The sequence below is a fragment of the Rhinatrema bivittatum genome, chromosome 6 (genome assembly GCF_901001135.1).
Source record: "Rhinatrema bivittatum chromosome 6, aRhiBiv1.1, whole genome shotgun sequence".
Taxonomy (NCBI): Eukaryota; Metazoa; Chordata; class Amphibia; order Gymnophiona; family Rhinatrematidae; genus Rhinatrema; species Rhinatrema bivittatum.
The window spans coordinates 176,444,684-176,469,979 of NC_042620.1; the positions used below are offsets into that span (position 1 = coordinate 176,444,684).

General features: G+C 44.2%; 1 protein-coding gene and 1 long non-coding RNA gene across 2 annotated transcripts in view; both read left to right on the forward strand.

Moving 5' to 3' along the window:
• LOC115093843 (potassium voltage-gated channel subfamily H member 8-like) overlaps positions 1–25,296 on the forward strand; it is a 783,142-nt gene that overhangs the window by 380,645 nt on the left and 377,201 nt on the right. The window contains exon 4 of the mRNA XM_029606179.1: positions 20,750–20,999. Within this exon, the coding sequence (XP_029462039.1) occupies positions 20,750–20,999 (250 nt within the window). The remainder of the gene's footprint in view (positions 1–20,749; positions 21,000–25,296) is intronic.
• LOC115093844 lies at positions 106–1,178 on the forward strand. Its single transcript, XR_003857421.1, has 4 exons — positions 106–214; positions 296–379; positions 491–553; positions 636–1,178. It is a non-coding gene; the product is annotated as an uncharacterized LOC115093844 (long non-coding RNA).

Here is a 25,296-nt window from a genome sequence, read left to right on the forward strand (position 1 = left end):
TGCAGATGAGCTTGTTAATCAGAGTAAGGATTGGGAAGTTATGATTGGCTGGAGGGGGTTTAAAAGTGGTTGTTTGAAGGAGTTTTTTTTACTTTGGACACCATGGGAATGATGAGACACTGAGAGGAGCAATGCTGGAAAGCGGCGGTGAACAAGTTTGATGATTATTGAAAAAGCTAGCATTTGTTGATGTAGATTTGGAGTTTCTGTCCAGGTAATTCAGTAGGAGTTGTGTGGTGGTAAGAGAAATGTGTATTGAGTGTGATTTCCTTAAAGATTGTATATATATTTGCAGAAACGTTTAAGACTTTTGTTGGTGGTTCAGTTGGCTATTGGAACACACAGTGGATGGCCACATTAACACACCGGAAATGTGTGGGTATGTATATACGTATAGGCTTATGTCTGTGTCCATGGGTATGGTGAGGGTTGAATCAGACTCTAGTTCAAGTTTTTGATATATTAAGGAATGTTTTTTTTGCATTTATAGATGTATCAGCATTTAGTTTGGTCCGGACGAGAGGTGCCCAACATTAGAAAAAGGGTGGATATGGTAAGGGTTGTGAATAGTACATAATAATGTTGGAGTTATCTTAAGAGGATTGTGATTACATTAAAAGTGTATATTTTTTTAGATACCTATGTCATTAAGAACGATGTACAAGTGAAATTGTGAAAGACAGCAAGAATCCCCTGAGGAAGCCTGAATAGGGGTGAAACGAGGTGCCTTGTTGGGGTGACTGGTGCTAAAATATTATTGAAAAGAACTTAAGGTGGAGGTGTTTGATGTTAAAATAATGATTGAAAAGAACCAGGGTGATTAATATATCTCGGCAAGAGATTGACTGACTAAATGTTCAATTGTGATTTTGAAGTATTATAGTATATCATTGGATGTAGATATTAAGGGCATTAGGATATTTTTATGGGGTATATGGTTTTAAGATGAATGAATGGTGTATGCATGTGAATGTGTGATATTAGGGGGTTAGGGTTGGAGTTGCATAATTGATCTGGTCCGGACCAGACTTATTTAATACTGTGTATGTGTGGTGAGGAATACAGTGTTTGATATAAACGTACTGTTGAATATGGTGTTATCATTAGAAATATGTGTGTATTACAATGTAAAACATGTAATTGTTATAAAATGTAATTTAATAACATGTCTATGTAAGATGTATAATAAAGGATATTAAGGTTTTTGAATTGAGACAGATACTGAAAATTCATGGTTATATTTCTTGGGATTCCCTAAATGTGTTGGATTGTATATTATTGAGGGGATCTAGCAGTGTCCCATAGTGATTGTGATATATAAAATGCCCATGTTATCTTCCATTGCCTTACCATAATGCCTGCATTAAATGAAGGTTATCTCTGAGTGGAAAGGCTCCCCACTAAAGCCAAGAGGGTGAAACTGCTAGGTAATTAGAATGAAGTGAGGCTTTGTAAATTACAACCCACTTGAAATGGAATTGTGCCATAATGGTCATTGTGACCATTATTATAATAGGTTGGTTATAATGTTCAATCAACATTGTAGATTACTGCACACAAGTTTCTTAGACTTGTATGTTAGCATAAAGAGTCCACAAGCAATCCAATCAAACTTCATGAGAAGCATACATCTACTTACCCGATGAAAATATTTATCCAGAAACAAGACAGTAATGACCAGAAAAGCATGTTTAATATAATAATTTCATAATAAAAATGGAGTAAATAAAATTTAAATAAATATCTGCCTGATTGTGCCTGGGGAGCTACTGGCAGCCAGTGAGAGCCCAGAAGTGGTGTGATTTGTTTTTTAATAGATAAATGCAGCTCAGAGTGGCTGGTGCCACATTGCAGCAGCAGTGCTGGGAATGCTGCCTCTGCCATCTTAAGCCAGCAGTGTCAGGGCTATAATCAAAGCCCCAGCACAATTACAGTGCAAGCCAAGAGGTCCTCACAGACTTGGGACAGTGAAGTCAGCGAGAGGCTGCCTACACAGTGCCTGTAGGAGAATTAGTTTAAAAGGTGGTTAAAACCTGTCAAACTGAGGTTTGGTGGTGGTCACAATGTGAGATCATATGAATATGGATTTAATCCTTGGTTTGGGGAAAAATGTTTATTATGTAAGTTAAAAAATAATTAGCTGTAAAAATGTTAAAATAGCTAATATGAAACAAAGAAAGGAAGTGCAGTGATTTTTTAATGAGTCCCAATGACAACTTTAATGTTGAAAAATTTTTAAACTTTTAATGGCGGCAACTCCATTGCTTCACAGAGACACAGTGTTTAAACAGGGTCCCCTGACACGGACCCGTGTTTCGCCACACGCAGCTGCATCGGGAGCTGTATGACGTATGAACCGTATGACGTCGATGCCTCCACTACGCTACCATGATTGAGTTAGCAAGGACTTCAGTTTAAGCTACTCTGACCGCTCTAAGCTGCACACTTAGATGCCTCGCTACCCTCCGGGGATCTCACTCCTTACGAAGCTCTAGGCACCCGCTCCTCAGGGGTCTCTCACTTCCAACCACCCTGCGGGGTTTCTACTAACTAGACAACCGCTCCTCGGGGGTCTCTCTCTCTCTCTCTATTTATTTCAGGATCTTCTAGACCAGCGGTTCTCAACCGGTGTGTCGCGACACCCTAGTGTGTCGCCAAGCGCCAGCTGCTGTGTCGCGTGCTCCGGGTCTCTCCCGCTGCTCTTTCTTCCTTGCTGCCGTTGCCGCCGGGCTATCAGCACGTTCAAGCCCAGCGGGAACGGCAGCGGCGCTAAAAGAAGCTGTGGCACTTGTGGCTGGCATTTTCTTCTTCCCTCGCGCCCCCCCCCCCCCGTGACCCGGAACAGGAAGTGATACGCGGTGCGCGGGAAGGAGAAAGAGCCGGCCCGTGCCGCGTGATAAAGTACCAGCGGCAGCAGCAGCAGCGTCACCGGCCCCCGGGCAATCAAAGCAGCCGGTAATCGAGAAAGGAGAGAGCAGCTTGAGCCTCCTGCGGTCGATGGGATTCTACTTTCTTGGCTTGCGGGGGCTGGAGGAGGAGGAGGCTGCTGCAGCTAACATTTGTGCTCGGGCGGGGGGAGTGAGAGAAAGAAGCAGCCAGCCTGCGTGTGATTGACTGGTCAGAGAGCTGATGTGTGTGTGTGTATGTGAGAGACAATGAAAGTGATTACTCAGGGAGATGACTGATGTGTATGTGAGAGTGTGAGACATTAGTCAAGGAAGTGACTGATATGTGTGTGTGTGAGAGAGAGAAAAAACATGGAAGTGAGAAATCTGGGTATGTGAGAAAGCATGGGCGTAAGAAGCCGGGGGGGGGGGGGGGGGGGGGGGTGTGTGAAAAAAAGCATGGGAGTGAGAAGCCTGATTATGTGAGAGAAAGAGCATGGGAGTGGGAAGCCTGTGTGTGTGTGCATGCATGAGAGCGAGAGACTGGTTGGTAAGGTGACGGGGTGTGTGAGAGAAAGAGACTGGTGTGTGTGAATATGAGAGAAAGAATGTGATTCAGGGAATGAGAAGCCTGTGCAGTGGAGAGCGAGCATGGAAATGAGAGAGAGACTGGTGTGTGTGTGTGTGTGTGTGTGTCTATGTATGTGTGTGTAACAGAGAGAAAGTGATTATGGGAATGAGAAGCCTGTGCATGTGAAGAGAGTGAGCATGGGAGTGAGAAACCTGGGTGTATGTGAGACACAGCATGTGAGGGAGAAGCCTGTATATGTAAGACAGAACATGGAAGTGGGAAGCCTGTGTGTGTATGCATGAGAGAGATCAGGTGACTGGTGTCTGTGTGTGTGTGTGTGAGAAAGAAAGTGATTATGGGAATGAGAAACCTGTGCATGTGAAGAGTGAGCATGGGAGTGAGAAACCTGGGTGTGTGTGAGACACAGCATGGGAGTGAGAAGCCTGTATATCTGAAAGAACATGGGAGTGGGAAGCCTGTGTGTGTGTATGCATGAGAGAGATCAGGTGACTGGTGTGTGTGTGTGAGAGAGAAAGAAAGTGATTATAGAAATGAGAAGCCTGTGCATGTGGAGAGAACAAGCATGGGAGACTGGTGAGTGTGTGTGAGACAGAGAAAGTGATTATGAGTGAGAAGCCTGTATATGTAAGTAGAACACGGGAGTGGGAAGCCTGTGTGTGTGTGTGTGTGTGTATGGCATGAGAGAAACTGTTCAGGAAGGTGACTGGTGTGTGTGTCAAAGACTGGGAGATGATTAGTGTGTGAGAGACAGAAACTGGTCATGGGGGCATGACTGGTATGGTGTGTGTGTGAGACATGGGCATTAAGGAAGAGGACCATGATTATAGAGCTTAGCCACTACTGCTGCTTCTGGTGTGTGCCACGGCCTGCATGGAAGAGGAGCAGGAGAGCTGCTGGAGGGGATAAGTAAAGGTGGCTTTTTAAGTTTATTTTTCTTGATTGACTGCCATTTTAATTATTTAATATTATGTGATGTGTCTGCTTTTTTTGAAATATTTTATTGGTGTTTGGAGAATTTTTTAATAGTTTTTATGAGTTTTTAATTGTTGGATGTTATTCTGTTCATAGCTGTTTAGAAACATTTATTCTGCTTATTAGTATAGTTTTACAATTATTTCTGTGTGGGGATCTATAGCTGCTTGCTAGTCCTGTTTTCCTAATAAGAGGTGTATTGGTTTTTAGGGCCTGATTTAATATTTATAGTGTTGCCTTTTCATAGATAGGGTTGCTCCTATTTGAGTGTATTCCATAATACAGGTGTAAATGTGTGTGGATTAGTTTATGTGCAGTACTACAGATCCTGGGAGTATGTTAGGTCAGTTCTGTGTCTGTTACTGAGATGAGATATTTTACTAGCATGCAAGTGTTTGTATCGGTCTTATTTGTTGTGTTTCCTCAAGAGGACATGCATTGGTGGTAAACTGCTGTCTTTTCATAAGCAGGGCTATTGAGCCTGGAAGTAGAAGGAGTTTGAGTTGCTGTTACTGAGATGACACCAGAACCAGAATACATTTTTTGTAGGGTGAGTTGTATGGGGAATGTCATAATTCTGCTTTACATCCATAATTGTGGGTCAGGGGGGTTCCCGTGGATGCAAATTGTACTTTTATATCTAGCCCCATGACGATCACGGGTCAGTGTGTCACGCATGTGAGAACCATCTGTCAGGTGTGTCCCGACAGAAAAAAGGTTGAGAACCACTGTTCTAGACTATCAGGTACTCGCTCCTCGAGGGCCTACCAGTCTGTGTATCCTGCACCACGGACCTTCGGTCCCACCATCATCATTTCCAGGAAGACACCACACTACGCTCCTGTGAGTACCTCTACAATCCGGTGCTCCAACTCCACCCACCAGGCTCGGCCTTGCCTGCACTGTGGGTTCCTATCTATCTTGAACATCTGGGTGAGACTTCTACATCTGAGACTGTCAGAACGTATTGGCACCTTGCAGACTTCAGTGCCTTTCCTTCCTGCCTCATGCCATCTATCTACAGCAGTACAATAAAGCTTTCCACCTACAAGTGTCTGCTCTCTGAGGTTAGCCTATCGCTGTGGTTCCCCACAGGGCCCCTCCCCATGGGAGGAGTCATCTCCACTGCGACTAAGGGTCCACACAATGCCACAAGTACAACACCTGGTTATTAGGATGCATCAATAAAACTTTTGGCTATTTTCATTTATTTTTTCTCCATTTTTTTACTTTTTTTTGTTTTGTTAGGTTTTCTTTCATTTTTATTATTTTTCATTTAGTGTGCACTATTTCAATCTAATGCACACTATTTTGATTTAGTGTACACAATTTTGATTTAGTATGCACTAACAGCCCGATTTTAAATGGCCAGCATGCATAAAAAATGGGGTTCTCTGCCATTATCAGTATTCTGTAATCAGCATATACGAAACAAAGCAGAAGTGCCCTGGAGTCCAATCTGTGTATCTGCTGTTTCCACACTAAAATTATTAGACTTCTCTAAATGAGGACTTATGTAATGTAAAGTGAGAAACCATAGGATCGCACTATATCTAGGGACCTTCATTTTTAGTTTTTATTTTTTTAAATATTTCCCAGGAATATATTAGGGTTTATTCTGACAAGAGCAAAAACAGGAGAAAATCAATATATAAAAAAAATCTTCCCATTTTTCCTGGAGAATATAGAATTTATTTTGGTGGACAAAAACGTACCACTGACCCATTCCCTTCCAACCTTGCCTATATGACCTCCTCTCAAATGATTCTTCATGTGTTCCTTCCTGCTCCCTTTACTCCTCTTCCCAACATTTCCCCTTTTTCTCCCACTCTCCTTCTGCCCTTTCATTGTCTCTTTCTTTCCAAAAATCTTCTTCATCCTTCCTCCTGCAATAATTCCCCCCCCCCCAAAAAAAAACACTCTCTTCACCAAAGAATTCCCCCCTTTCTTTCATCCCTTACAGAATCTCCTCCTCTCTCCCTCTCAAAATCTCCCTCCCCCCCCCCCCCCCCCAACATTATTCATTCTTACTGGCTGTGGTGATGCCAGGCTCCTCCTCCCTCCATTTTTAGCAGCATGCTCATTTTCACGTACTCTGTAGTGCAGTCCTATACTGCATTTCTGAGTCTTCGCTGAGCCAGAGAACATAAGAACATGCCATACTGGGTCAGACCAAGAGTCCATCAAGCCCAGCATCCTGTTTCCAACAGTGGCCAATCCCAAAAACTAAGTCTATTCCATGTTACCGTTGCTAGTAATAGCGGTGGTTATTATCTAAGTCAACTTAATTAATAGCAGGTAATGGACTTTTCCTCCAAGAACTTATCCAATTCTTTTTTAAACACAGCTAAACTGCACTAACCACGTCCTCTGGCAACAAATTCCAGAGTTTAATTGTGCGTTGAGTGAAAAAGAACTTTTTCCGATTCGTTTTAAATGTGCCCCATGCTAACTTCATGGAGTGCCCCCTAGTCTTTCTATTATCCGAAAGAGTAAATAGCCGATTCAGGGATCTTGTCAGAAACATCTTCTGGCAGGGGGCTGCTGCTCATTTTTGATTGGATGGATGACTGTAAAGCCATGCTCTGGCCAATGCTTTGGTTCCAGACCTTTCCCAGACCTATACTAGCAGCCCAACCCTTCTCCCAATGGCAGCCACACTCTCCTGCAGGTGCAGTGAAGAGCCGTGCAGGCTCAGATCTGCATGACCTCATCTCTGTGTGCAGGGAAAGCTGTCACCTAAGCAATGGCTTCCCAGGCGCACAGAGATGAGGTCAGCAAAACGGAGCCTTCAAGGCTTCTCTCAGCTCCCGTAGGAGAGCGCGGCTGCAATTAGGAGGAAATCTGAAGGATATTTTCACTGCCTGAGGGAGGGGGTGAGGAGGAAACTTGAATACAGCAGGAGGTTTGGAAACTCTGCCTCAGCAGCTGTTCAAGAAACACAAAATTAGGGTGAAAATCAATTTCAACTGATTTTCACCTTTGGAAAAATCCAGGAAATTTACAGGTAAAAACTGGTTTAAATAAAAAGTGAAGATCCCTAACTATATCCTTGGTCATTCCCCATTGCTATTGTGTTTTAGAGCATCTCCTAGGGTGGGTTATTCTGTGTATTGTGAAGGGGAAGGGATTAGGAGGGGGAGAGGGTTTTTTCCCCCACTCCTGGCCTGCAGTGGTTTGCAGGCCAACACCACAGTCTAGCTGTGGGGGCCCTTGAGAGATTTCTTGTGGTTTTAAGAAGCCTCATTCTGATGAATCTGCAGAAGATTTGTATTGGTGTTAAAGGAGAAAGAGATTTGCAAGAGTTCCAGCCTGATACATTCCATAATGAAGAAGAGCAAAAGAGCAGTGCCATGCAAACGAGAAGCGCTTCACAGGAACAGCAAAGGTTTTAAGGTACAAGGGACTTATCCTAGAGAGGAGAATATTTCCATAGGCTTATCCAGGAGATCTCCATCTTACAAAGTATATTCCAGGGAACAATTTAAACAGCTGTTCTTGTGATTATTTAGCAACTCTCTTTATTGTATTCAAGAGTGTAACTTGCTTTTCCCTATTTTTGAAAAGCCATTATACAGCAAATTAACACTGAATTTAATAAACCTAATTTCTGGTGAGAATATTCAACATGTGTGTGTGCAGAGTAAGGTTTCCTTCTCTCTCTTTTTTTAGAGACTGAGAATCCAGATCTATCAAAGCCCTGAAGCAGTGGCTTTCCCCCTGACTGAAGAACCCAGGGACGGTACTGAATTTTGCCCGAGCTCAGCCGCACCTGCATGTGTACCCCATTCTCATGTGGGAATCTGGATAGACCAGGTTAACTTTTCTGTGGCTTCTGCTTTAAAATGACTTAGACACAGCAGTGAACAAATAACTGGAGATACTCAGCATGTGGCATTTTTTGGCCATGCTGCAGAAAAGATAGGGTGGTTTGTGAATAAGTTGGCTCTGGACCTCAGAGACTTATACCAGTGCATTATTTTTTTTTTTTTTTGGGACAACTCCAATTTATTTTTAGAAGAAAGAATAAGCATAGACTTTGGTGAAGGATGACTTTCCTGATTCCAAGTATCCATTAATGTGCTGGTGCAAGCAAAATATACTGTAGTGCATGCAACTGCACTTTTTCATTGGTGGTTGGGGGGGTTGTTTCTTTTTTAAAATTCCCTCACATTATAACAGTTTTACAATATATCTGTCCTATCTCCTGTAATGCTGACAAGTGAGCCATTCATGATTTTACGGCATAAAGTTGTGAAATTGCAGTGTCAGATGCATGAAGGCTGAAAATATAGGAAACACTTTGCATATGTTTGCACATAAAACAGTTTAAACACATTTCTCAGGCCACCTTCCAGTCTTGCATAATGAAGGGACCTTTTGTCTCTTTCTGTCAATGATATTGTAAAAGTAGTATATCATCCCTGCCAATGATGAGAACAAACACAGAAGTTTGCAATGGATGCATCTAGCCCATTGCAGTCCTACTGTGTCTCAGCAGATGTGCCCTATTATTTGTTTATTCCTTCAAAGCTTTTCCAGATTCACTTTGAACCAGTGTTTCTTTCTTACTCAGATTGCATTCCCTAGAAGCCTCTTCCAAAAATAAAACCATATTATAGCCCCCATCAAATACACTGCTGTGTTCTTATTTCTTTATTTCTTTTCTTGTTTTCAGTTTCCTTCTTGCTGGATCATTAGGACTCACACAGCAGTTTATTCATTCTGCTCCATTCTAGGACTTGGAGCAATGAATCCCCTTTTAGATGCTCTGCACATCCCATCTTGCTTTTTATTCAATCTCCAATTGTAGAAACTTTGTTAACTTGTAAAGCTCAGCTCCCAAACGAATTCTGAAGTGCGAAACCGAGACCGTACTGCAAGCCCTGAAATACCATATCTGCTGGAAGTCCCCATTGTAAAGCCTTCAAAAGTTTGAATTTTTATTTCTTTTTCCATATTGTTAGCAGTACTACCAGCAGAGGCACAATACCAGGGTCCAGAGACTAATTTCCCATAGAAAACAGCTAATAAGTCTGTCATGTACTTCCTGAGTGCTACCCCTAACACTCATCAGGGGTTAAATCCTTGACCACTTGAGGGACCTGACAAGCACTATACAGGCCTTGCCTGCACCTGCATATATGGTCCCCTAGGAACATAAGAAATTGCCATACTGGTTCAGACCAAGGGTCCATCAAGCCCAGCATCCTGTTTCCAACAGTGGCCAATCCAGACTGCAAGTACCTGGCAATTACCCAAACACCAAGAAGATCCCATGCTACTGCTGCCAGTAATAGCAGTAGCAGTTCTTTAAAGCCCAAATTTTCAAAGCCCAGTGTGCACAAAAACCAGGAGGTATGCGTGTGGCTGGGCCGTGCACGCGCCAAGTGCATTTTAGAAACATCCCGGCCAAGCTCATATCTCCCAGTACATGCAGAAGTGCTGGGCCATTAAAAAGGGATGGGCCACGGTGGGGTCTGGGTGGGCCGAGGGTGGGGTGGGGTGGGGGCCAGCCAGCACAGCGCCGTTTTGTGCTATCCCGAGGAGGAAGCAAGTTTAAAAAAAAACAAAAAAATGATAGGTAGGGTAGATTTAGGGGTCAGGGTCGAGCGGGGACAAGGGAGGAAGGTTAGGTAGAGGGGTAGGGAAGTTCCCTCCTATTCCACTCCTTAAGTGGAGTGGACTGGGAGGAAACTGGGCAAAGGCCCGATTACGTCACTGCACGAGCTTTACAAAATTTACCCTCCTGCCCATGTGCCGATACAAAATCGGGTATGCACGTGCATGCAGGCCTCATATTTATAACATGCGCATGGCAAAGTGTGCATGTTATAAAATCAGCACTTCCATGTGTGTGCTCCGGGAACCGCACGCACATAGATGCACACGTGCATGTTTTAAAATCTACACCTAAGTCAATTTGATTAATAGCAGTTAATGGACTTCTCCTCCAAGAACTTATCCAAACCTTTTTTTAAACCCAGCTACACTAACTGCACTAACCACAACAAATTCCAGAGCTTAATTGTGTGTTGAGTAAAAAAGAATTTTCTCCAATTAATTTTAAATGTGCTACTTGCTAACTTCAAGGAGTGCCCCCTGGTCCTTCTATTTTCCAAAAGAGTAAATAACTGATTCACATATACCCAATCTAGACCTCTCATGATTTTAAAGACCTTTTTCATATCCCCTCTCAGCCGTCTCTTTTCCAAGCTGAACAGCCCTAATCTTTTTAGCCTTTCCTCAGGTTGACCTTGTCTGTACCTTCTCTATCGCAACTATATCTTTTTTGAGATGCGGCAACCCGAATTGTACACAGTACTCAAAATGAGGTCTCACCATGAAGCGATACAGAGGCATTATGACATTTACCATTTTATTCACAATTCCTTTCCTAATAATTCCTAACATTCTGTTTGCTATTTTGATAGCTGCAGGACACTGAGCCGACAATTTCAATGTATTATCCACTATGACACCTAGATCTTTTTCCTGGGTGGTAGCTCCTAATATGGAACCTAACGTTGTGTAACTACAACATGGATTATTTTTCCCTATATGCATCACATAGAAACATAGAAACATAGAAATGATGGCAGAAAAAGACCAAACGGCCCATCTAGTCTGCCCAGAAAGCTCCCACACTTATTTTCCCATACTTATCTGTTTCCTCAACCACCAAGTTCAGGCCCCATTTGGTAACTGTTTGATTCAAATTTCCTGCCACCCCCTGCCGTTGATGCAGAGAGTAATGTTGGAGTTGCATCAAAGATGAATCATAAGGCTTACTGGTTAAGGGTAGTAACCGCCGCATCAAACAAGTTACCCTGATGCTTGTTTACCCAGACTGCACAGATCAATGCCTTGTTGGATGTTGTTTGAAAATCCTCTTTTCCACATTTCCCCCTGCCATTGAAGCAGAGAGCAACACTGTATATGCATTCAAAGTGAAGTATCAGGCTTAATTGTTTTAGGGTAGTAAGTAACTGTCACAATAAGCAAGCTTCCCCCACGCTTATTTGTTTACCCAGACTGTATAGTTCAGTCCTTGTTTGTTGTTGTCTGAATGCAAATCCTCTTTTCCACATTTCCCCTTGCCGTTGAAGCAGAGAGCAATGTTGAGTTGCATTAACCATGTGAAAGCTTATTGAGTAAGGGTAGTAGGGTAGTAGTCACCAGGTAGTAGCTACCATTCCAGAAAGCCACCCCATGGCTCTTCTCTTCATTCCCATCTTCTAGCCTTTATGGATCTACAGGGGTAGATTTTAAAAATTTGCGCGATCACGTACTTTTGTTCGTGCACCAGGCGCGAACAAAAGTACGCTGGATTTTATAAGATACGCGCGTAGCCGCGCGTATCTTATAAAATCCAGGGTCAGCGTGCGCAAGGGGGTGCACATTTGTGCAACCTGCGCGCGCCGAGCCCAGCGCGCGCTGCCTGTTCCCTCCGAGGCTGCTCCAATTTCGGAGCGGCCTCGGAGGGAACTTTCCTTCGCCCTCCCTTCCCCTACCTAACCCACCCCCCCGGCCCTATCTAAACCCCCCCCCCTTACCTTTGTTGGCAGATTTACGCCTGCTAAAAGCAGACGTAAATCTGCGCGCGCCAGCGGGCTGCTGGCACGCCGTCACCCGACCCGGGGGCTGGTCCGGAGGCCTCGACCACGCCCCCGGGCCGGCACCACGCCCCCAGGCTCGCCCCCGAAATGTTGCGGCACGCCCCCGAAACGCCACGTCGTTTCGGGAACGCCCCCGACACTCCCCCTCCCTGCCCCCTCCCCGCCCCTTTTAGAAAGCCCCGGGACTTACGCGAGTCCCGGGGTTCTGCGCGTGCCTATGAAAAATAGGCGCGCCAGTGCGCGTAAATCCAGAAGGATTTACGCGTGCAGACCTTTTAAAATCCGCCCCACAGTGTTTATCCCTTGCCCCTTTGAAATCCTTCACAGTTTTAGTCTTCACCACTTCCTCCAGAAGGGCATTCCAGGCATCCACCACCCTCTCCATGAAGAAATACTTCCTGACATTGGTTCTAAGTCTTCCTCCCTGGAGTTTCAAATCGTGACCCCTAGTTCTACAGATTTTTTTCCAAAGGAAAAGGTTTGTTGTTGACCATGGATCATTAAAATCTTTCAAATATCTGAAAGTCTGTATCATATCACCCCTGCTCCTCCTCTCCTCCAGAATATACATATTTAGGTTCTTCAATCTCTCCTCATAAGTCATCCACCTAATCCGCATTCCTTATACAGTATATGGAGGAGTCCAAACAGCATGAAACCTTGCTGGCTATTTTCAAATAACCTGCTGGCTTCTTCCAAACGCCCAACACTGCAATGTTTTGGGAAACTAATTGCCTGCATCAGAGGTTTCTTGAAAAAATAATATTTAATTTAGATGCAAATCTCACATCTTAAAAAATGGTAGGCCAAAGTAGTAGGGTTAACTCTTTCAGTCCTTGCTAACAGAAGAACAGAACACTGCATGATCAGAGGACTCCACCTACATGTTCATTTCAAAGTCTTTAAAGGAAGGAGTTTTCACAGTGGAAACGAGGGCAAAACAAGGAATAAAAATTAACACTTAAACACTGTATTTTGCCACAGTATTCTGCCACACAAATTTGGGGGGTGAGGGGAAGGAAGAAATGAAACCCCTCTCATGAAAACGTTCAATTAAATTAAATCCTCAGAGGACATTTTTAAATTTATCACATTTAATACCCACTTTTTGTAAACATTGAAGTGACTTACATAAAATCAACAAATCAACATAAATCAACATCCATCCTTCGTCCCCCATCTCAAATCACCCTACTCAACCTAATACACCCTAAAAGCAATCCAAAATAAGTTATGGTAGCCATCAACAACATCCACCCACCCCAACCCCACTATATCCCAAAAAGTGTTCCAAAATAGACAATCCGTCCACTTCCCAAGGAATACCCCTCTACAACATTCCAAAGACCTTTATCCTGTTCCTACAATTCATCAGTTCCTTCATTTCAGAAGAAAATAGGAACGACAATTGCTCTGTTGCTTTAGCAGTATTAGGATCACTGTATAATTGTTCTGTTTTATGTTCTGTGTGTTTATTTATGATTTGTATAGACTTTATAATATTTCTTTTCCTGCTATTATTATGCTTTAAGTTTTAGTTTAGTAGTAACAGGATATTACAATACAGTTCTTTTACAGATGTGTTTACTTTACTCTATTTGTTCATCTATGCTTTGTATTCATTTAATGATATTTTATGACTCTTGCTTTTATGCTTCACAATTATGTATGTAATTTTAACTATAAACCCCTTGGATGCTTTCATTACATGCAATATATTAATTAAGTAATAATATAATTATAAAATGATTCACCAACAAACTTAGGGTCAATATACTAACTCATGGGATTTCCTGCAGGTTAGTGGCCTTATTCATGTTAGTTTGGGGTTTTTTTTTCTTGTTTCCCCTTTTCTGGTTTTTCACTCTTGGTTGCCATCCAGGGTGCACGATACAGCAGAGTGACTGTTTAAAGGTGGGGAGATTAAAGTTTAAGCAGATTTGTAGCCTTGACCACCATTTTCCTTGCTAACAAAAAGTACCGCTGAAATGCTTTGAAAAGTTGCCTTTGCTCGATTTACTGTTGTTCTAACTCTTATACATATGGACTAGTATTGGTAAATATTTCACTATTAATTGACCTGCTATGTTTGGGTCCATTATATCAACTGTCTAATTTCCTTTATTCATAAATTCCCCCCTGCCTCATCACTAATTATCATTAAACCTGGTTTCAGTTGCGTATACACTCAAATCATGTTTACTGATACTTATAACGAAGACTTGATAAGTGAACCAAGGTAGGGTATAGGAGCTGGGACTTCATCCAGGCCCTTGAAGGCTGAACCCAGGAATATATATATAATTGTTTTATTTTCTTCTACAATGTTGTCCCCCTCCTTAGGCTTAGGGAATCAGTATGCACCCTGTAGCGTGGGTCACACTTTAATTCATTTTCAAATAATAAAATACAATTGACCCCATGCTCTGCCCAACCCAGTCATAAATCAAAACAAACTCCACACTGGCCATCAAGCTAACCATTTGACTATTCTCCAGGTATGCTGTGTGGAACAACCATGCCTTGATTATCTTCCTAAACTGTAGATAATCTTTTGCTGTAACTCATCAGGCAAACGTTCTTTAGCATAGGTGCAATCAGTTCTCTTTCAGAATCTTTCTAACTGTATGTTTGAAGGGACAGGCAACAACAGCAACCTCTTCTGAGCCAAATACTGCAGGCAAATTGGTTCAGTAGTTTGTTCCTCAAATAGAGGAGATACAGCATATTTTGCACCTGAATGGGTCAGCGTTTAGTGAAGCATGAAGAATAAAGAATTATATTGAGGAGGGGACACAGCTTATTGTGCACCTGAATGGGCCAGCGTTTAGTGAAGCATGAAGAATAAAGAATTATAGAGTGGCGAGGGTTTACATTTTGACATATGCTGCTGACCTTGCATGCCAGCAGATCCTCATTCTTTTCAGCTTGCTAAGCAATTAGCATTTTTCACCGTAAAAAGCAGATTTCATTATGTGTGCATAATTGCTATGGAGCAGGGCTGAATAAGTGTTGTGAAAGTATGCAAATGAGCTTGGTTTATGACTAAAGTGTTAGCTTGCATTTTTAGCTTCATTTTGACATATAGCCCGAGCTTGCTCTGGGCATTTTCTCTGCCATTTTCTATAGGATACCTATGTCACCAAAGTGACTTCTTTAAAAGCACAATGAGGTTAATAATGCTTTGCACATCCTTGAGTCCAGCTGACCTCAAATGCCACAACATAAACTCATTATTAAACACAGTTTACTGCTATAAAGTAGTGTGGCTGCCTGGTTAGTCTATTTGAATGCATGCAAATACAGGTTAATAAATATTTGACTAACTTTATTTTTTCATGACTGGATAAGTCTAAATATTGCTGCTTATCTGGCTAAGGCCTAGATTCATCAAAATGCTTTGTTTATCGCGCGTGATAAACAAAAGGGGTAGGTCTATTCAAATTGCCGGCCTGCTGCATCACACAGCTAAATAATGCGCGCAGCGGTGCATGATCGCGATGCGCGTTGTGTTATCACGCAGCGTGTTATTTTTCACCTGTATAAATGCTGACTTCCTGCACCTGCTTCTTTGAGGGTGTGTCGGGTGTTGGAGTGAGAAGAGAGGAGGTTAGTGTTGGTAGAGGAGTTTTGGAGTAGTTCTTTGCGATTGCTGCGTGAGTTGTTTTGTTTTCTGTAGTCATCTGTTTCCCTTAACCTTTGTCTTTTATGATATTTGTTGGAGTGAAAGTTTGAAAGTCCAGTTTGTCTTTTTGTGTGGAGCTGATGAGGAGGAGCAGAGGAGGAGTGTGTGTCTGTGTGAGTGGTGAGAAGTGTGTGTGTGGTGTGTGTGTGTATGTGTGCTGAGAGGATGGAGCGTGACAGGCCTGGAAAGAGAGGAGAGAAGAGCCATGAGGATAGTAGTGGGAGGAGGGGGCAAAGGGAGTGGGAGGATGAGGGTGGGAGAGCCAGGGGAAGGAGGAGTAGGAGTTGGGACAGGGGGAGAAGTAGAGAGAAGCAAGAGTAAAGGGATAGGAGAGTGTGGGTAGGGGAAGGAGGAGTAGGGCAGCATAGGGATAGAGAGAGAGGGCAGAAAAGAAGGGAGTGGATAGGCCAGGGTGAGGTGTGGAGGGAGGAAGGGAGGGGAGAGGAGAGCAGGACAGAGAGTGAAGGAAAGGAAAATTCTTCTCCGGGAAAGGAAATGGTACCCCCTTCAGGCAGCCAGGCGGCACCACGGCAGCATCAGAGTGCCATAAGGTTTAGTGTGGCAGAGAATGAGCTTCTCATCGCTGATGTCCTGCAGCATTATGCCATGTTGTTTGGGAGCCATGCGGCAAAGACCTCTAAGGCAGCCAAGGGCCAAATATGGCGAAACATTGCCCAGGCCATCAGCCAACAGAGTGGAGTACAAAAAAGTGGGGAGCAGGTCGTCCATCGGTGCCGGGATGTGAAAGCCCAGATCAAGGCAAAGATAGCATTGAGATCCAAGTATCAATGGCAGACTGGAGGAGGGGCCCCCTGTCCAATAGTAGTGACTGAGATGGAGCAGCGATTCATAGAAAGGCTGGGACCAGTTATTTTCAAGGGCATGGATAAGCGGCTAGACATCACACGAGCTGCAGCTGGCAAGTTCACCTCACCTATAAATGGGCATACAGCAATGGGTATACACATAATTTGGCATAAGATGCTCACTTTGCAAATAAGCAGAGTGCACCTCTGATGCCAAATAAATAAACCATACTTGCTGGCATATGTACTTAAGTCTTATTTTTTATTTCTTCTCTGCTTCCACAGCTCTCGAGCAGCAGGCTGCCGGTCCCAGCCAGGAATGCCCAGGACCCAGCTAGGATGCCCCTGGGACCAGCCGCCTGATACCAATGCTACAGAGGCCCTTACAGATGGACGCTGAGGCACAGTGGGGGGAGGAGCAGCAGCAGGCAGAGCAATCACAGCTGATGGTCTTGCTGCAGCTCCTAGGCTCAAGAATCCCACTTCATGTGGACCTCGATCTGAAGACATTAATGGAGGCAGTGAATCTGGACTGGCAACCTTCAGACAAGCATTTTGCAGGAACCAGCCAGCCTGCGGACTCACCATCACAAGCCCACCTATGCCCATGTTGCGCCCTCAGATACCACCAGCGCCTTCAGCACCGGCACCTACACCACCACCATCAGGGCCACCCTCACCATCACAGACACCGCCAGCAGCACCCATGCCGCCACCAGGACTGGAACCAGGACTGGAACCAACTGCAGGTGAAGTCAGGCACTTGCGGGGAGAGATACGGGTCCTGCGAAGATCAGTGGACCAGCAGAATAGGATCCTGCAGCAAACTATGGCTGCCAGCACCCAAAATACAAATACTGTTATAGCCATCAGCATCCTCACCAACGTGCTGAAGCAAATTCTTCAGCGCATGCCGGAGCAGCCCTCAGAGTCTTCAGCTGCATCCCTTGCATCAATACCCTGCAGCACTCCTGGAGATTCAAGACACAGAAGGGGTAGGCCCCCCAAAAGATATGCCCCCCCCCCCCAAGTGGGAAGCCACGATGTGGCAAGGGGCCTTAAAATAATGGATAAAATGGCCATTAAGGGCCAAGAAGGCAATTTTTCAAAGAAGACTGAGACGGGCTCTTCACAGAGTTGCTGTACCATCTAGATGGAAGAAACTGGCTCAACGTGTCCTCACTACGGGGTTGCTGTGCCGTCTAGATGGAAGAAACCGGCTCAGTGTGTCCTCACTACAGAGTTGCTGTGCTGCCACGCACGATGGATGGTATTCTGTGAAGCATTTTCAAGCAGCACACTTACTAAGTAGTGGTCCTTGAGCCTCTGGGCCTATTATGGCATAATTTAAGTAGCCTACAAACACTTTGCCCCTGCTGTCTCTTGTCAAGCTGTCCCATCTCCTGTTCCATGCTGTGGGGTGTCATTTCTTCTCATCTCCTGCAAGTGCTGGCTCCATGCTGCTGGGTGTCATCTCTTCTCATCTCCTGCAAGTGCTGCCTCCATGCTGCTGTGTCTCCTCTTGGGCCTCCTGCCTCCAGGCTGCTTGCTCTCTTGGGCCTCCTGCCTCCCTACTGCTGGGTTTTGTGCTGCTCCTGCTGTGGTAATGTAGCACTCTGCGGTCCTACTCCTGCTGCCTACATGCTGAACTGTTTGGTCATTCTCCTGCTGTCTACTGTTACACCCATCGGTCGCAGATGGCTGTGACCTCTCATGCTCACCTCCTTTTTCCCTGCACCCGTCAATCCTAGGAAGAACGTGGCCTCCGCCAACCACCGCCGACCTCCCCGGCGTCCCTGGGATGGCTTGGGTGCTGCCGACCTCCTTCTTGTCTCCGGAATCACCTAAGGTGCGCGCACGCGTGCACACACAAGGGCCTCCTTTGTACACGTCATGGGGGGAAACTCAGAGGCATCCCCTCAGGATGACGTCAACTCGCTGCTGTACTTAAGCCAACCAGCCCTCTGCTGCTATGAGTTAGCAAGGAGTTCCCTCGTTGCTGAATCCGCTCCATTCTTGGACTTCCAGTTCCAGATTCCTCGCTTGGCGTGTGAACGCTCTGGGTACCCGCTCCTCAGGGGCCCATCCGCGTTCCTGGCTATCCGCTCCTCGGAGGGCCTTCCTGCCTTGGATATCTACCTGACTCACTTCTCGGGACACTCTCCTGGTACTACCACTTGTGAGTACTTTACTACAGACTTCAACGATACTAGCTTTACTGAAGCTTCTCTAGGGTGTACCCTGTGCCTCGGGCCACTATCGTTTCCTCTTCAGTAGAAGTTGTTCCAGTATACCCTGAGCTGCAGGGTATTGCCGCACCAGCTACAAGATCCACTTCCGGGTTCCTGCACCTCAGTCTTATCATCATCATCATCATCATCATCTTCAGTACAGACATCCTCGGCGTACCCCACTCTGCGGGCCGCTACCAGATCTGCACTTCTGAGGTAATCTCTACTCATCTGAAGGGACTTCCTGGCGTACCCCTCTCTGTGGGCCACTATCAGATTTTCACATCAGTGGTATCTCCCTGGGTATACCCCACTGCTCAGAACTGTACTTATTTGCATCTCCCGCTCTGCGGTCTCTGCCGTTCCTTCCTTCATATTAAAGTCTCTATCATACAGCTGTGTCCTACGCTGCTGAGACCGTGCTTACCAACAGTGAGGCCCACAGGGCTCGTCCCTGTGGGTGGAGAAATCTCTCATCGCGGCCCAGGGTTCACATCATTACAAAATATAACACCTACATGTTGAACTTTGCTACTGTGGCCTTAGCCTGTCTTTTTTCAATGCACTCTTTCAACATGGACTGTCTGGGGCCTTTACTAGAATTTTGCTGCTGTGGCCCTTAGGCTGTCCCCTTTTAGTGCACTCTTTCAACATGGCCTGTCTGGAGCCTTTATGTTTTTGTCTGGAGCCTTTACTGTAAAGTAACAGCTACATGCAGCACGGTGCGGGACCTTGCGGTGACCGGATCCAGATCCCCTTGGATGTCTTTATATAATTCCACAGATTGCCCGAGAGCTGAGGCGATACCTGCTAACCACAAAGTCCTCAGGCATGCCCAGCAAGGATGTTCATGGAGGAAAGATACGATCCCTGTATCTCCCATGCCGTGGCCGCCCTCGTGCCGGCTGCTGAGCCGGGGCTTGAGGCTGCAGCAGCAGAGCCTCTACTTGCGCCGCTGGTACGTCCCTTGGATGTCTTGGAAGTGGTCTTGGCTGTTGTTCAGGTTGTTCTTCTTCCACGTGTTGTCATCTGCGGCGAGCCTGGTGAGGCATAAAGTAAGCATGTACAAGTACACTTGATACTCACAAAGTGCTTTTAGGAAAGTTGACCTGCTAAAAACAGCCGTTTTCATTAGTCCAGGAATGCCTGGTAGGTGTGTTGGTATTGTTTGGAGTTTATATTGCACATGATACGCGCTGCGATAATACTGCGGTCCCACCCACGATACCACCCACGATAAAAACTTTTTAGACCGTACTGCCAAAACAAGAGGTGTAGCTATTATCCGTGCAACTGACCTACGATAACATGTGATACCTATCGCATGCAGCACTACCAACTCCTACTTTACATTTACCACCGGATAAGTAGCATTTCAATATGGACCTCCTAGTGTTCAGATAAATTATCACGCCTGAATTTGTTTTTCTGCACTTAAAAATTGTGATTCATTCAATTAACTTTGTTTATATTTTATTTTTTGTAAATAAATTGTTCATGTTACCTTAACTTATTGGCATCGTGTTATAGTAAAGATTAGGATCTTTTCAGCAACCCATCTTGGCCAACTTTCAAGGGTTCAGTGTGCTGTACACATTAGTTTTCCCCTTGGACAGCACTCCTAGCACTCTTGCTGGGAGAAACGAGAGGCATGCAATACGAGAGGCCTGCAATCACTGTGAGTGTTCATATGTGTTGTTAGCTGCAATCCAGAACCCAGGAAACGGAAGCCATTTAGTATGTCTGAGTGAGGCATGAGGAAAGTATAAATAGAAGTGCAGCCAGGCTATATATGCATCTCTTATCTGTTTCTCACAGGACACTTGGGAAAACCTGATGTACACAAATTATCATAAAATAGATAATACTGTGCTCTATAAAGTGGTGACTCTGTATTGTGCTCAGTACAACAGCAGTATTCGTGGTGTTCTAATTGATTTCTTTGTTTGTTTCCCACAGAATGTGTTTGGGGAGAAGCCTGCCATTCCAGAGTACAAAGTAGCTGCAATCCAAAAATCCAGATTCATTTTGCTGCATTATGGCACTTTCAAAGCTGGCTGGGACTGGCTTATCCTGCTAGCCACCTTCTATGTAGCTGTCACTGTCCCTTACAATGTCTGCTTCACAATTGCCCGGGATGACCACCATGTTTCAACGCGGAGCCCGCCTAGTGTCAGTGACATCTTCGTGGAGATCCTTTTCATGCTTGGTATGTGTTTGTTCCTTGCATATGCTATATGTCAAAGCTGAATGAAAGGAGGCGAGGTGAAGGGCAAAACTAACTTGGAATATTACTTGGAGACAGTGGTAAATTTCTAAATGATAGAAAAAGGTGCCAGGTCAAGTCCAGTGGTGGCCTCCACCTTCTACTTCTTCCCAATGGGGAAAAGGAAACAAGGTCAAAACATTTCTGGGTTGGTGACCTGGCAGGAAATCACCAGTGCTTTTAGAGCTCCTGAACTGCCTGTCCCTTGTTATGCATCCTAAAGGGAAGTACAAAATTAATTTAATTTCTTCTATTAGCATACCTGTCACATTGCCTTGCATTTGGATTTCCTGGGGGATCTAGACAAGGTAGATAAAAATATATTCCTGTTTTGGTTTCTATAACTGGGTCCTCCTTCACTGTACACTGTGGAAGGCTTAGAGCATTCACTGTAACTCACAGCCTACGGTAGCTTGTCTGCATGTGTCAAGGATATGCCCCATCTCTCTTCCTAACATACCATATTCCATATTAGAATATGATGCATCTGGTATAGCTGCATGCTTGGAAGAAAAGGAGTTTCTTCCTCACTCACAAGACCTGGCCTGCATCAAAGCATAGCTACATGTATCGCACACGTGAAAACAGTGACAGATTTAGGATGCTCTTGTCCCTGCCTTCCCGTAAGGTCGGACAACATAAAGCAGAAGGTCTAAGGCATAGTGGATAATACATTGAAATTGTCGGCTCAGTGTGCTGCTGCAGTCAAAAAAGCAAACAGAATGTTAGGATTTATTAGGAAGGGAATGGTTAATAGTAATGAAAATGTCATAATGCCTCTGTATCGCTCCATGGTGAGACCACACCTTGAATACTGTGTACAATTCTGGTCGCCACATCTCAAAAAAGATATAGTTGCACTGGAGAAGGTACAGAGAAGGGTGGCCAACGTGATAAAGGGGATGGAACAACTCTCCTATGAGGAAAGACTAAAGAAGTTAGGGCTGTTCAGCTTGTAGAAGAGACGGCTGAGAGAGGATATGATAGAGGTCTATAAAATCATGAAGACTTGAATGGGTAAATGTGAATCAGTTATTTACTCTTTTGGATAGTAGAAGGACTAGGGGGTACTCTATGAAGTTAGCAAGTAGCACTTTTAAAACTAATCGGAGAAAATTCCTTTTCACTCAACGCACAATTAAACTCTGGAATTTGTTGCCAGAGGATGTGGTTAGTGCAGTTAGTGTAGCTGGGTTTAAAAAATGTTTGGATAAATGTTTGGAGGAGAAGTCCATTAACTGCTATTAATCAAGTCGACTTAGGGGTAGATTATTTTAAAAATATGCGCACGCTACCTGGCGTGCACACATGGACGCACGATTTTATAACATGCGCACACCACATGGGATCTATATAGTGTTTGGTTCTTGCCAGCTACTTGTAGCCTGGATTGGCCACTGTTGGAAACAGGATGCTGGGCTTGATGGACACTTGGTCTGACCCAGTATGGCAATTTCTTATGTTCTTATGCACAGCCTCACAATTTTCTGCTCCAGCTCAAGGATAGATTCTAGGGCAAAATTTTGAAAATTCTGACACACTAACAAACATTTCTTTCTTTGAGTTTCACCTTTTTATTTTTAGAATGGTAATTTTCAAAAGCATGTGTGTGGAAAAATTAGCATATCAAATAGATCAGGAAAATGTGCAGAAAATGTGCAGAAAATGTGCAGAAAAGATTCAATGTCCATACATAATTTTGATCCCCATTGGACCACCAAGGACTTTTGGCAAGTCTTGTGGAGGACAGGATGGTCCCCCAAGACTTGCCAAAAGTCCCTGGTGGTCCAGCGGGGGTCCCGCGAGCGATCTCCTGCACTCGGGCCGTCGGCTGCCAGTAATCAAAATGGCGCCGATAGCCTTTGCCCTTACTATATCACAGGGGCTACCGGTGCCATTGGACAGCCCCTGTCACATCGTAGGAGCACAAGATGGCGCCGATGGCCATGTGACTGGGGCTGACCAATGGCACCGGTAGCCCCTGTGACATAGTAGGTCAAAGGCTATCGGCGCCATTTTGATGCGAGGCAGGCTGGAAAGCCCGACGGCATGGAGGGAGAAATCCCTTGCAGTACCCCGCTGGACCATCAGAGATGTTAGTAAGTCTTGGGGAGAGATCGGGATGGTGGGGGAGGGGGGGTGTATTACAGTAAATTGTAATGCTTGGGGTGGTTTTTTATTTTAAAAAAATAAAATGTGCCCCTCCCCCATACAAACCTGAAAAATGCCTGCAATCTGGTAGTGCTTAAATGGGCAAATTTAATAGACAGAATGGTTTGTAGGTCTTTTCCCTGAGAACAATGGTGCCTAGATGGAACATATAAACTAATCAAATTATCCAAATAAAATGGACCGTCCATTTTCACCACTTTTTAAATTAAAGATAGGGATCTTAAACTTAATTTGTTATTTCAAAGGAGGCCAATGTAACTGTTGCAAAAGAGAGCTAACATGTTCCCATGGCGCACTCCTCAAGATCATACATGTAGCAGAATTTTATAAAACTTGTAATGTGTGCACATGGGACTCGGGAAGGCCCAAGTATAACGAATTACGATAGTCTACAGTAGAGAAGACAAAGGATTGAACCACTGTCCTGAAATCATTGTATTCCACTATATGATGAAAATGATGCAATCTCCATAGTTTAAAATAGTCTGATTTTAAATCAAATTGAATCTGTGATCTAAAATGAAATCCATATCAAAAAGGTTTCTCATGACTCTCTCAAATTGATTATGGGTTCCATTTACTGCAAGTGATAACTTACTCACATCTGAAGAACAGTGGAAGAACGATGAATACACAAGGCTGCTGTTTTCGCTAAATTCAGTAGAAGCTTATCAGACATCCATGAGTTAATAATAGTGAGACAAGTTGAAATATAATTCAAAACAACAGTTAATGAGGTATTCACAGGGAAAAATAACTGAATGTAATCTACATATACATGAAACTCAACCCCCAGCTTCTCAATCAAAGCACATAGAGGAGAGACATAAACATTAAAAAGAACAGCTGATAAGATTGACCCTGTGGAACCCCATGCTTTTAATTTATACCAATTAGAAAAAGTTTATTCAAAAAACACTTTTTGTTCTCTTCCTGACAAATGACAAACTATTGATAGACCGTCCCTCCAATCCCTAATACTTTTAGGCGCTGTAACAAAATTTCATGGTTAAAAGTGTCATAAACTGTTAAAATATCTAGAAAAACAGCTATAACAATGTTATGTTTATCAAGCTCTTTTAACAGATAATCAGTTACAGATGCTAATAATGTTTCTGTGCTGTGCTTTTTTCGAAACCCACATTGGTGGGTATGCAAGATACTATTAATTGACAGAAACTCATGAAACTGATATACAACATTCTCCAGCAATTTACCCAATGTTACAAGATTGGAGATTGGCCTAAAACCTGAGGGGCCATCTGTAACACAATAATCTTTTATTAAAAACAGGACAAATAAAGTATTGCTTCAAAGAAGAGGGGACTACCCCCTTACTCAAGGTCATGTTTATTAGGGTGGTGAAAATTCCTTTAAAATCATCCTTTAATAGATAACTTACTGCTGGAGGACAAGAATCAAGACAGAATTTCTCAGCCTATACAAAAAGGGCCAAATTTTAAAATCTACGCCCAATTTTATAACTTGCGCGTGCAGTTGCGCATGTTATAGTATCCAGGGGTGGCGCGCGCAAAGGGGTGCACACTTGTGCAACTTGCACACGCCAAGCCCTAGGGAAGCCCCAATGGCTTTCCCTGTTCCCTTCCCCCCCCCCCCCGCCCACCTTCCCCTCCCTTCCCCTACCTAACCCACCCCCCAGCACTACCTTAACCCCCCCACTAACCTTTGTTCCATGGCCTCAGTCCTGCCCCGGCCCCTGGACCGCCCCACCCCTTCAACTCCCAGCCCCTTTTTTCAAGCCCCGGGACATATGCGCAAATAGGCTCGGCACGCGCAGAAGCAGGTACTCACTGTTATGCGCATAATATATGTGCATAACCCTTTTAAAATCTGCCCCAAAGTCTTCAACTTGTTGCCAACTCACTTCCTCAAAATGGATGCTCAGGATCACATCTCACATATTCCTGAAAAGACATCCTGTGATATGTTACATGATGATATCCCTTCGAGATGTAAGTTCTGATTCTTATTTGTATTTTTCATCAGTGTCTTAACTTGGTCAATACTATAATAAGCAAACTCTTGCTGTCTAAAATGATCTAACAAC